The following is a 13667-nucleotide window of genomic DNA, read 5'->3' as shown; positions in this document are numbered from 1 at the left end:
TTATATAAACTTAGATAAATATGTTTATAAGTGAATATATAAATATATATGTATTTACATAAATTTGAATACAGTGAAAGGATAGAATATAACTGTAAAATGAAAATTTAAAAAGTCATAAAAGAAAGAAGATAGGTGAACAGAACAGAGCGATTATGTTTTGGTCTGTCAGAAGAAATTACATCCCTAAATTGTCAAGGAAAACACACACATATATACAGAAATAAAATTAAATACAATGAAAGGATAGAATGTAACTGTAAAAATGAAAATAAAGTTAAGAGAGTTGATAAGAAATCCATTGAAAAGTTAAAAGAAAAAAATTAAAATTGAAAGAACAAAGAATCATGAGGAAAAAAAACTATAAATTCTATATACTATTTTCCCTTAGCATTGGAGTTTTGCAGTTTTCAGTTCTGTGTGTAATCATTAAACTTGATCTTAGCCAGATTTTCTTGCTGATATTCTGGGGGAAGGACCTGTTGCTTTGATTTTCAGTTGTCTTTGCTGGGGCATAATTGCTCCCCTCTTGCCAGGGGGCTGGGCTCTGTATAAGCACCTCCAGATTGCTCTGTGTAACTTTTGTTCCCTGAAGGCTTTTCCCAACACTTTAAAGGATGAAAATGAAAATGACAGTACCCCATCTCCAGGAGTTGAAAGATCTCGGCCCCCACTCTTCAATGCACCCTCAAGGAAAAGCAGTCAATCACTTTTGTCTCCATGATTTTCCCTCCACACTCTGGGTTCACCCAGTTTGTGACAGTGTTTTTTTTTAATCACAGGTACGGGCCTCTGGTTTGAGTCTCCAAACTTAGCAGACTCCTTTGGCACGCACCTCACCACTTCTGTCTGGGGAAGGAGGAGGGTCTCCCCTTGGTTCTGCCGCTTGCTGGGCTCCTGCTCAGAGAGCAGTTGCCCAGCCGTGCTGCAGTTCAGGGTTTATGCCCACTCCTGGGCTCCCTGACGGCAACTGGCTTCCCTACTCTGATGCTTCGGAACGCTGCCACACTCAGTTCCCTCATTCTTTCTATGATCCCAGGGATCCTGAGACCACATTCTCCCACCTAGAGTTCTGTCAGCTTTGCCACCTGAGCACTTTTCAGGCGGTGACGTCTCTCACCCAATACGACTTTTGTTAAGTTCTGGTTTTGTGCTCCACTCCTCTATCACTTTCTGGTGGTGGGCTTGCAGAGGATCCTCCCCGTATGGTTTAATCTTGTGATTTATTGCATCAGATTGACTTCTCTGCACCTCCTACCTTGCAAAATGTGATCACTTTTCTATTTGTAGAATTAAAGCAATTCTTTTCTTAGATGTTCAGTTCACAGGTGTTTAGAATGATAGCTATCTAGCTGAATTCCAGGAATCAAGTGAAGCTAGGGTCCCCTACTCCTCTATCATCTTCCTTCAGATCCCCATTATATAACATTTTAAAGTTGGCTTCCTTTACTCACTAGTTGTATCTTTACAATTCATCCATATTGTTGTATCAACAGTTCTTTTTATTACTGGGTAATATTCCATAATTTGAATATATGACTGTATTTATCCATTTATCTACTAAAGGACATTTTGGTTGTTACCATTTCTTTGGTAATTATAATAATGGTGCTATTAACATTTTTATACACATTTTTCATGAATATAGTCTCCATTTCTCTAGGATAAATACCTAGTAGTGTGATTGTTGGTCTATATGGTAAGGGCAGTTTTCATTTTATACAAAACTGCCAGATTGTTTTTCAAAGTGGCTTTATCATTTTGCCTTCCCTCTAGCACTGTGTGTTAGTGCCTGTTGCTCTGTATCCTTGTCAGCACTTGGTATTATCGGCACTTTTAATTTAGCTTTTCTTATAATTATGTAGTATGAGCTCATCACCTTAATGGCAAATGACATTGAATACCCTTCTGTGTGGTTATTTTTCATTCTTATATCCTGTTTGGTGAAGTTTCTTTTTACATTTTTTTATTAATTGGTGAATTAGGTTGTTTGTTTTCTTTTTGTTCAGTTTTGAGAATATTTTATGGTTTGTATTTTCATTCTAGTTTCTTTCTCAGATACATCATTTATAAATATTTTCTCTGAAGTCTAGTACCTAATTTTTCATTCTCTTAATATGTATTTTGTGATTTTTTCTTTTATGGATTGTGCTTTTGGTCTCATGTATACGAATTTTTTTGATTGGTGTTTGGTAACAAAGATTTTCTCCTATGTTCTCTTCTAAGAGTTTTATAGTTTTTCATTTTGTTATTAGATCTTTGGTTCATTTTGAGTTAACTTTTGTATAAAGTGTAAGGTTTGGTTTGAATCTATTTTTTATTTTTCATATGGATATCCAGTTTTTCTAATACTGTCCTTTTCCCATTGAGTTGCTTTTGTATTTTGTCAAAATTAATTGACTCCTTTTGTATGTGATTATTCCTGGACTTTCCAGTTTTTGATATGTGTCTTTATTAATGGCACACTGATTACTGTGGCTTTATAGTATTAAAATTGGTTTTATTACTGTGGCTTTATAGTATTAAATTGCTTCTTCCAACTTTAATGTTACTTTTTGTAGTTGTTTTATTTATTCTAGTTTTTGCTCTTATATGTACATTTTAGAATCAGCTTATCTAGGGTGCCTGGGTGGCTCACTCGGTTAAGCATCTGCTTTCAGCTAAGGTCATGATCCCAGAGTCCCAGGATCCAGCCCTACATCAGACTCCCTGCTCAGCAGGGAGTCTGCTTCTACCGCTGTCCTTCACCCTGCTTGTGCTCCCCCCCTTGCTCTCAAATAAATAAGATCTTAAAAAAAATCAGCTTATCTAATATCAGCAAAAAAATTCTTGCTTGGTTTTTGCTTGGTATTGTGCTAGATCTATAGATCAGTTTGGGGAGAGTTAACATCATTGCTGTATTTTGTTTTTTAATTCATGAACGTAGTATATCTTCATTTATTTAGGTAGTGTTTTATTTCTTTCATCAGGATTTTGTACTATATAACATACATTTCCTAAGTGGGCTATGTTTTTGATAGTGTGTACCCAAGTATTTACTTCTTTTGGAGCTATTATAAATGTTAAATTTTTTTTGGTTTCCAACTGTATGGTGGTATTATATGGTGTAATTTCTGCATTATATCTGTTATGCAGAAAACAGTATGTAGTTGATACTATTTATTACATTTTTTTGTGTTGATTTTGTCTCCTATGATCTTGCTAAACTCATAAGGTAGTGGTTTTTTTTTGTTTGTTTGTAGATTTCTTGGGATTTTCTTGAAGACAGTCATGTAGTTTGTGAAGAGGAACAGTTTTTATCTTCTTTTATCTTACTGCTTTAACTAGGACTTCCAGTACAGTATCAAATAGGGATAAAGAGAATGGACATCCTTACCTTACTCCTTATCTTAAGGGAAAAGGATTCTGTTTTATTATAAAGTGTGATGAACTGTAGAGTTCTGTAGATGTTCTTTATCAGGTTGAGGAAGTTCTCGTCTCTTCCTAATTTGTTGAGAACTTTTGTCCTGGATGGATGATGTATATTGTCAAAGCTTTTTATACATCACTAGTATCAAGTGATTCTTATTTCTGTTGGGGATTACATTGATTGATTTACAAACATTGAACCAGCATTGTATTCCTGGGATATATTCCTCTTGGTTATAGTGTATTATTCTTTATATGTATTGCTGGATTCAGTTTACAAATATTCTGTTGAGAATTTTGCATGTATGTTCATGAGGGACATTTATTTATAGCTGTGTTTTCTGTATGATTGACCTTGAACAACATGGGTTTGAACTGTGCCTGTTCACTTCTATGCACATAGTTTACAGTACTATAAATGTATTTTCCCTTCCTTATGACATTTTGTTTTCAGTAGCTTACTTTATTGTAATGGTACAGTATAGAATACGTATACAAAACATGTGTGTTAATTGGCTATTTATGTCATCAGTAAGGCTTCTGGTCAACAGTAGGCTATATTTGTAGTTAAGTTTTTGGGGCATCCAAAGTTATGTGCAGATTTTCAACAGTCAGGGAATTGGCACCCCAACCCCCTTGTTGTTCAAAGGTCAACTGTACTCTTGTTTGCCTACTTTTGGTGTTAGAGTAATACTGGTTTTGTAAAATGAGTTGGGAAATGTTCCTTCTCCCATTTTCTGAGGGAGATTGTGTATAATTGGTATAAATTTCTTATGTAAATATTTAGTTGAATTCTCCACTGAAACCTTATAGGTCTTGAGGTTTCTATTTCTAAAGGTTTTAAATTCGGAAGTAAATTTCTTGAATAGTTACCATACTATTTAGCTTATGCAGTTCTTCTTGGGTGAGATTCTGTGGTTTGTTTTTGAGGAACTGGTCTATATCTACTAAATTGTTGAATTTGTGTGTTTACAGTTGATTTGGTGTTCTTTTATCCTTTTAGTATCTGCACAGGCTGTAGAGATAGCCTTTGTTCGTTCTCGATGTTTTAATTACTGTCTTTCTCTCCCCCTCCACCAGTAGTCTTATGCAAGGTTTATCAATTTTATTGATCTTTTCAACAAATCAGCTTAGTTTCATTGATTTATTTTCTGTTTTTCTGTTTTCAGTTTTATTGATTTCTGCTCTTACTCCCCTCTTGCTGCTTGCTTTTGGTTTATTTTGTTTTTCTTTTTCTAGTTTCTTAAGGTAGAAGTTTAGATTGTTGACTTCAGACCTTTTTTTCTTTGCTAACATAAACTTTTAATAATACAAATTCTCCCTGTAAGCAGTATTTTAAGTGCACCCGACATACTTTGATGTATTTTCGTTCAATCAAAAATATTTATTTATTTATTTAATACTTAATTACATTTCTGTTGAGACCTGTGCATTACTTTGAAATGTGTTGTTTAATTTCCAGGTCTTTTGACATTGTCTAGTCATCTTTCTGTTATTGATTTCTGGTTTAATGGCATATGGAGAGGACATAGACTTAATGTGGTTGATTTCAACTCATTTAAATTTGTTAAGATTTGTTTTATGACCTAAGATTTGGTGTTGTCTTGGTGAATAGTCAATATGTACTTTACCATTCTAGAGAATACAGATCTGAAATCAAGGTGTCACTTTTTTTTAGAATGATGTTCTTGGGGTGCTTGGGTGGCTCAGTTGTTATGTGTCTACCTTTGGCTTGGGTCATGATCCCAGAGTCCTGGGATTGAGCCCCACATTGGGCTCCCTGCTCAGCAGGGAGCTTGCTTCTCCCTCTCCCACTCCCTCTGCTTGTATTCCCTCTCTTGCTGTCTCTTTCTCTGTCAAATAAATAAATAAAATCTTAAAAAAAAAAAAGAATGATATTCTACTGTAGTTGGGTGGCCCAATGTGTAAAATGTTGATTGCATCCTTTTGATTGATGATCATGATGTTCAGTTCCTTATTTTTGCTGGTTTTCTTTCTACTTGTTCTGTTACTGAGAGGGTAGTGTTAATATAATTGTGGATTTGTCCATCTTTCTATTCAGTTCTCAGTTTGTGTTTTGAGGTCTTACTGTTGACTTCATACACATGTTGTTTTTCTTGGTGAATTTACCCCTTTATGTGTTACTCCTGTTTATCTCTGGTAATTTTCTTTGCTGTGGAATTTGTTTTGTCTCATTAATATAGCCATTTCAACTTTCTTTCATTAGTGTTTCTTGGTATATATTTTTCCTACCCATTTACATTTAATTGCTTTATATCATTATATATTAATGAGGTTTTTTTTTTTTAATTTTATTTATTTATTTATTTATTTGACAGAGGGAGAGAGAGAGCACAAGTAGGCAAAGCAAGAAAACAAGCAGGCAGAATGGCAGGCAGAGGGAGAGGGAGAAGCGGGCTTCCCACTGAGCAGGGAGCCTGATACGGGGCTCAATTCCGGGACCCCATGATTGAGCCTGATACGGGGCTCAATTCCAGGACCCTGGGATCATGACCTGAGCTGAAGGCAGATGCTTAATTGACTAAGCCACCCAGGCGTCCCTATTAATGAGTTTTTTTAAAGATAGCTTGTGATTGGGTCTTTTTTTTTTTTTTTTTTTTTTTAATCAAGCTTGTGGGATGCTGCTTCCATGACCCAAAGTATAGTGGGGAGCTGGATGTGTGGAGGGTTACAGGCTCAGGGTCTTTGGGAGCCTCTATTTCCAGGAAAGTAGAGTATATGGCTAGCATTTTCCACTAATGATGTATAGCACCTGTTTGGGAAGGGCAGTTTTTTTTCTGTATCTGAATCCCGTAGGCAACATGTTGTCATCACAGGTGGTCCAGAGACTCCAGGGTGCATGAGAGGAAGTTCCTAAAGCCTCTTCAGTGAAGATGTCTCTGAGGGTGCTAAGAAGGAGTATTTGTATTAGTTTCCTAGGGCTGTTGTAACAGAGTGCTACAGGCCCGGAAATCTTAAGCAACAGAAACATATTGTCTCACAGTTCTGGAGACTACAGGTCTGAAATCAAGGTGTCAGCAGGATTGCATCCTTTTGAAGGTTATGAGAAAAGGCTGTGTTCCAAGCCTTTGTCCTTCTAGTCCTTCTCTCCCCATGTCTTCACATTGTCTTTCCTCTGTGTATGTCTGTCTTTGTTCAAATTTACTCTTTTTGTAAGGACATCGGTCATATTGGATTAGGGCTTACCCTTATGACTTCTTAATTTGATCATCTGAAAATCCCGTATTTGCAAATAAGGTCACACTCATAGGTACAGGAAATTAGGACTTGAACATATTACCAAAGAATCTGTATTTAATGCCCAGTTGGATATTTCTGTAAATAGTAGAGATTCTGTTAGTCATAGCTGTGACAGGAAGTTGAAAGAATGGGACACATGATGTGTACCAGTGGCAGAGGTCCTTTCTTCAGCTTCAGGAACTGCAGGTTAAGTTAATCAGCTTCATAGTTCCTGGCACACCATTTCAACTCCATCTTTTAAAATGTATTCCTTTCTTTTTGGGTGCCTGGGTGGCTCAGTTGGTTGGGCGACTGCTTTCGGCTCAGGTCATGATCCTGGAGTCCTGGGATCGAGTCCCACATCAGGCTCCCTGCTCGGCAGGGAATCTGCTTCTCCCTCTGGCCCTCCCCCTCTTGTGCTCTGTCTCTCTCTCATTCTCTGTCTCTCAAATACATAAATAAAATCTTTAAAAAAATGTTTTCCTTTCTAATGTGTTTGTGTATCATTATGAAACATTCTAGTGTTAAATGCCTGCATTTTTAGGTTGCATTAATGAAATGTATGGTTCCTTAGCCTGAGTTTGTTCCCTTTGCTATTCAGTACTGTATTTTTTTTTTTTTTTATTTGACGGAGAGAGAGAGAACATAAGTAGGCAGAGAGGCAGGCAGAGAGAGAGTGGGAAGCAGGCTCCCTGCTGAGCAGAGAGCCCAATGCAGGGCTCAGTCCCAGGACCCTGAGATCATGATCCAAGCTGTAGGCAGAGGCTTAAACCACTGAGCCACCCAGGTGCCCCTAGTACTGTATTTTAAAGTCATATTCATAGTACATTGGATTGCTGTGGGTTTCTATCCTCTGCATCCTCCTAATTGTGGGCCTGTATGGGAGTTTTGTGAGCATAGCCCCTGGAAAGGATTAGAGGACCTTGTATGTAACTCAGTTGATTGCTCTCCAGTCTAGTTGTATGGGGTCCACCCCTTTGGCCAGCTGTGCCTGAAGGTTTATGTCCCTGGCTCCAATTATTTGACATTACTTAATTATCAAACAGATCATTGAAAGCTTACTTCCTGGCATGTGTTGTTCTAGGCACTTGGGTTTTATCAGCAAATAAAACCAGATGAAATGGGAAAAAATTCCTGTTTTGGAGCCTACAATTGTCTATTTGGTGAATGTAAAGTAATATTTCATTGTTTTAATTTAAATTTTTTTTTTTAAGATTTTATTTATTTATTTGACAGAGAGACCACAAGTAGGCAGAGAGGCAGGCAGAGAGGCAGGCAGAGAGAGAGGGGGAAGCAGGCTCCCTGCGGAGCAGAGAGCCGGGGCTCGATCCCAGGACCCTGGGATCATGACCCGAGCCAAAGGCTCGATCCCAGGACCCTGGGATCATGACCCGAGCCAAAGGCAGAGGCTTTAACCCATTGAGCCACGCAGGCACCCCTAATTTAAATTTTTCTAAACAGAATTTGAGTATCTCTTCATAGCATTAGTTATTTGGGATTCCTTCTGTTTGATATCTGGTATTTGTCTTATAAATTGCAGGAGTTCCTTAATATTTGTTACTTGTTGGTTTCAGTTATTTTTAGATACTTCTTACTGTTTGTAATATGATATAATCCCTTTCACAGATTTAGATGTATATTTCTTTTGTTTAGAAAATAATTCATTTAGTAAGGGCATTCTAGGATAGGACACATTTATACTTCAAGGTTAGGTTCTGTCTTTATTTGCTGTGCGTAAGGAGTTTCATGACATTTGTTCTTGACTGAAACTTTAAATTGTCAGTGGCCCAAAGTCCTGGTTTTCAGCTTTTTTGTGTGTCTGAATGCTTTGAATTACTGTCAATGGTAGTGATTCTGTGTAGCAGTGGTTCTTAGTTGGTGGAGTATGGCAATATATAGAGTTAAAAATGGTTTTTGAATCATGCTACCATTTCACATCCTCCTTTCTTTTGGACACAGCAATTGGGGAATCACTGGATAAAAGCAGTTCATATGAAATGAATTTCATATGGTAATTTCAAAGACTAAGGTAATAGGTAGGTAATTTCAAAGACTAAGTTTGTTAGTTGTGAAATGTAATAGGAAATTAATGGAATACTTTAGGAGACCTGCTTCAAAGAAGAATTTGAATGATATGTTGATTTCTTTATTAAAGGGCCACTAAACTATTCATTATTTCATAAATCACACTGTACCTTTGTGGTGATGACTCATACTATTTTCTTTTAATCATCAAATATTCAACTAATGATGTATATTGTAACTTAACCTTTCCATTTCTGGGAGGGACATTTGCAAAGAGACTGATGAGTGCACGTTACATTTTGAAAAGGAATTTAATAGATTTTTAAAAATTTTTGATTTTCCAGATGATGGTGTTGATACTCAAAGTGGAACAAAGAAAGAAGATCTGAATGACAAAGAGAAAAAAGATGAAGAAGAAACTCCTGCACCTGCATGTAGGGCCAAATTAATCCTAGAGAGCTGGGTATGGGGCAAGCAACCAGGTATTACAAACTGAGATTCTAATACTTTGAAAAGCTTGATCTGGCACTTCTTTTCTAGATACCATAAATGGATTTTTTTGTTGTTGTTATGGAATTCTTAAAAATTTAACTGAAAATCTTTTGATATTATGGTAAACTCTACATGATCTACAATTTACTGTTTCAACCATTTTTATGTATACAGTTCAAGGACATTTAACATGTTCACATTGTTTTGTAATCACTACCACCATCCATTTCCAAAACCTTTTCATCTTTCCAAAATGAAACTCTGTACTTATTAAATGGTAACTCCTCTTTCTTCTCTACTCTCAGCCGCTGGAGACTACAATTTTACTTTCTGTTTTTAGAATTCTCACTAGTCTAGTTACTTGGTGTAAGTGCAGTGATATAGTATTTGTCCTTTTATGTCTGGCTTATTTCATTATTTAGCCTAATGTCTTCAAGTCTTGTCCATGTTGTAGTATGTGTCAGAATTTCCTTCCTTTTAAAAACTGAATAGTATTCCATTATATGTATATATTGCATTTTGTTTATCCATTCATCCATGGGTGGGCATTTATGTTGCTTCCACCTTTTAGCTATTTTTTTTTTTAAGATTTTATTTATTTGACAGAGTTCAGAAGTAGGCAGAGAGGCAGGCAGAGACAGAGGAAGGGAAGCAGGCTTCCCTCTGAGCAGAGAGCCTGACATGGGGCTCGATCCCAGGACCCTGGGATCATGACCTGAGCTGAAGGCAGAGCTTTAACCCACTGAGCCACCCAGGCGCCCCCACCTTTTAGCTATTTTGAATAATGCTGCTATGAGTGTAAGTATACACAAGTTCTGCTTTCAGTTATTTGTGTATATACCCAGGTGTAGAATTGTTGGATCATGTGGTAGTTCTCTGTTTAAGTTTTTAAGGGCCTGGTGAACTTATCCACAGTGACTACACCAGATTATATCCCTACTGGCAACTTATGAATGATTCTGTTTCTCTGTGTCCTTATCATCATTTGGTGTTGTCACTTTTTAAAAAATTTTAGCCATTCTGTTAGGTGTGTGGTGATACCTCATTGTGGTTTTAATTTGGGATATATCCTGTGGCTGTTTACCTCTGTATCTCTTCAGTGGAATACTTTTTCATGTCTTTTGCCCCTTTTCTAGTTAGATTTTTCTTTTTCTTTATCTTGTGTTTTGGGGGTTCTGCATATATTCCAGATACTAGTCCTTTGTCTTGAATATGGTTTGCAAATAATTTCTCTCAGTTCATAGCCTATCTTTTCATCCTCTCAACAATGTCTTAAGCGCAGCAGAAGTTGTAATATTTTGATAAACTTCAGTGTGGACTTTGCTTCTTCCTCTTTCTCCTTCTTTTTCTTCTTCCTCCCCTTCCTCTGCTTCTTCCTCCTCCTCCTCTTTGCCTAGCTAAGGCCTGAGCCTGAAGATTTTACCCTATGCTTTTTCCTAAAAGTTTGTAGTTTTATGTTTTTCATATATGTTCCTGTTCATTTGAGTTGAATTTTGTGTGCAATGTAAGGTTTAGGTCAAGGTTTTTTGTTTGTTTGTTTGTTTTTGTTTTTTAATGCTTACAATAACTACTTCAGCACCATTTTTTTTTTTTTTTTGGGAATCAGACTAACTTTCTACTATTGAATTGCTTCTGCACCTTTGTCAAGAATAAGTTGGGTATACTTGTGTGTTCTATTTCTCATTTCTCGTTTCTGTTCTAGTAATCCACGTGTGTCTCTCTCTGCCCACACCACAGTCTTTATTACTATAGCTAAGAGTAAGTCTTGAAATTAGATAGATTGGTTCTTCCCATTTTCTTCTTTTTTCATACTGTTCTAGCAATTCTAGTTCCTTTGCCTTTCCATATAAATTGTTAAATTAAAAAATATTTAAATAACTTTTTGGTAATTTAATACCTATGTGTTCATTTCTAGTATATAGAAATACAATTTATTTCTTTATGTTTGTCTTGTGTCCTGCAACCTTGCTGAATTGACTAGGAAATTTTTAAAAAATTTTCTACGTAGACAGTTTATTTCTCCCTTTTCAATCCATTTGCCTTCTGTTACATTTTTTTGCCTTACTGTTCTGGCTAGAACTTCTTTACTATGTTCTTTAAGAGTGGGGAGAATAACCTTACTTTATTCCGATCTTAGGGGGAAAATAGTCAGTCTTTTCATTGTTAAGTATAACATTAACGTAAGTTTTTGTAGATGCTTTTTATAAAGGTGAGGAAGTTCGTATCTGTTCCGGTTTCCTGAGAGGTTTTATCAAGAGTAAGTGTTGAACTTTGTCAAATGCTTTTTGTACATCACTTGATGTACACTTGATGATTTTTTTTTTCCATTTAGTTTATTAATATGAAGGGTCTGGTTTTTGACTGTTAAACCAGCTTTGCAGTCCTGGAATAAACACCTCTTGGTCATGATGTATAATTCTTTTTATATGTTGCTTAATTCTACTCATGAATATTCTGATAAGGATTTTGTGCCTATATTCATGAGAACAATATTCTGTAATTTTTTTTTGTTGTACTGTCCTTGGTTTTGATATCATGCTAATACTAGTCTCTTAAAATGAATTGTGAAGTAGCTCTTTTTCTTTTTTCCAGAAGCAGTTGTTTAGAATCTATATTAATTCTGTTTTAATGTTTGGTAATATTCTCCAGTGAAGCAATATGGACCTTGTGATTTACCTTTTGGGATTCTTAAAATTATGAATTCATTTTTCTCAATAGTTGTACAGCAATTTAAATGATCTGTTTCATATTTGCTGAATTGAGGTAGTTTGTATTTTTTAAGGAATAAGTCCATTTTGTCTAAGTTGTGTAATTTATATGTGTAGAGTTTTCCCCTAGTAGCTTCTAATTATATGTAGATCCTGTTTCTTTCTTGATATTGGTAATTTATGTTTATTCTTTTTTGTGTTTTGTCAGTCCTGCGTAGAGGTATGACAGTTCTATTGATCTTTTGCAGGAACCAGTTCTTTGTCTCATTGATTTTTCTCTATTTTTCCATTTTCATTCTCATAGTTTCTGCTCTTAATTATTTCCATCTTTCTGCTTACTTTTTGGTTTATTTTGCTTGTTTTTTTCCTAGGTTGCTGAGATGGGAGCTTATATTTATTGATTTGAAAGTTTCCCACTTTTCAAGTGACCCTTTTAGTAGTATGCATTTCTCTCATGATTGCTTTAGCTTCCCCCGCCACACACATTCTAATGTATTCTATTTGCATTTTAATTCAGGTCCGTATTTTTTTGATCTCCCTCCTTCTTTGACCCATGGATTTTTTAAGAGTGTGTTGTTTAGTTCCCAAGAGTTTGGTGATTTTCCCAGGATTTTCTGTTACTGAGTTCTAGTTTCTTTCCATTGTTTCGGAGAACATACTCTGTATGATTTCACTTCTTTTAAATTTGTTGAGGTTTGTTTTGTGCCCAGGATATGATCTGTTTTGATATTTGTGTATTTGTGTATACACAATCTGAATGATTGTGTATTCTGCTGTTGGCTGGAGTGTTCTAAATGTTGCTTAGATCCTGTTGGTTATGGTGTTGTGTTTTTTAATAACCTTGCTAATTTTCTATCTCCTTATTCTCTTGTTCTGTCAGCTGTTGAGAGAAATGTTGAGGTCTCCAACTCTAAGACTATATAGTTGTTGGTTTTTTTTGGTCACATCTTTTGCTATTTGGTGCATGTCCATGTAGAGTTGTTATGTCTTATTGGTGGATTGACCATTTTCTTTTTTTTTTTTTTAAAGATTTTATTTATTTACTTGACAGAGAGAGAGATTACAAGTAGGCAGAGAGGCAGGCAGAGAGAAAGGGGGAAGCAGGCTCCCTGCTGAGCAGACAGCCCAATGTGGGGCTCGATCCCAGGACCCTGAGACCATGACCCAAGCTGAAGGCAGAGGCTCAACCCACTGAGCCAGCACCCAGGTGCCCCAACCATTTTCTTATTTTTTAATATTGCTTTATATTCCTGGTAATTATCTTTGGTCTGACATCTGCTTTATTTGACATTAATATACCCATTCTTGCTTTCCTTTGATTTTTGCTTGTATGCTTTTTGTTAATTCTATCCATTTACTTTTTTTTTTTTTTTAAGTAGGCTCCATACCCAGCATTGAGCCCAGCACAAGGCTTGAAACTCATGACCCTGAAATCAAGACCTGAGCTGAGATCAAGAGTCCATGCTTAACCAGCTGAGCCATCAGGCACCCCTTTATGCATTTACTTTTATTTTCCCTATTTGAAGTCACTTTCTTGTAGGTAGCGTATAGTTGGGTCATATGTTTTTAGTCCACTCTACCAATGTCTGTCTTTTAATTGGTATATTTAGACTGTTTGCATTGAATTTCATGTAATTTTTGATAAATTAGGGTTTAAGACTGCTGTTTTGTTTTCTTTTTGCTCTGTTTTTTCATTTTTATGTTGTTTATACTGCCTCCCTCTGGTTTACTTGACTATTTTTAGAATTCCATTTTGATTTATCTGTAGTGTTTTTAAGTTTATTTTTTGCTGTA

The 13667-nt window shown here is 36.0% G+C and overlaps 1 protein-coding gene across 1 annotated transcript in view; it reads left to right on the top strand.

The window, feature by feature from the left end:
* The window catches only part of HERC2 (HECT and RLD domain containing E3 ubiquitin protein ligase 2), a 248076-nt gene that overhangs the window by 41772 nt on the left and 192637 nt on the right, over positions 1–13667 (top strand). Inside the window, exon 4 of the mRNA XM_080809534.1 lies at positions 9018–9155. Coding sequence (XP_080665660.1) covers positions 9018–9155 — 138 coding nt within the window. The remainder of the gene's footprint in view (positions 1–9017; positions 9156–13667) is intronic.

Source organism: Martes martes, assembly GCF_963455335.1.
Source record: "Martes martes genome assembly, chromosome: 7".
Lineage (NCBI taxonomy): Eukaryota > Metazoa > Chordata > Mammalia > Carnivora > Mustelidae > Martes > Martes martes.
The sequence above is the reverse complement of the archived record's forward strand: the minus strand, read 5'-3'. Positions and strand labels throughout refer to the sequence as shown.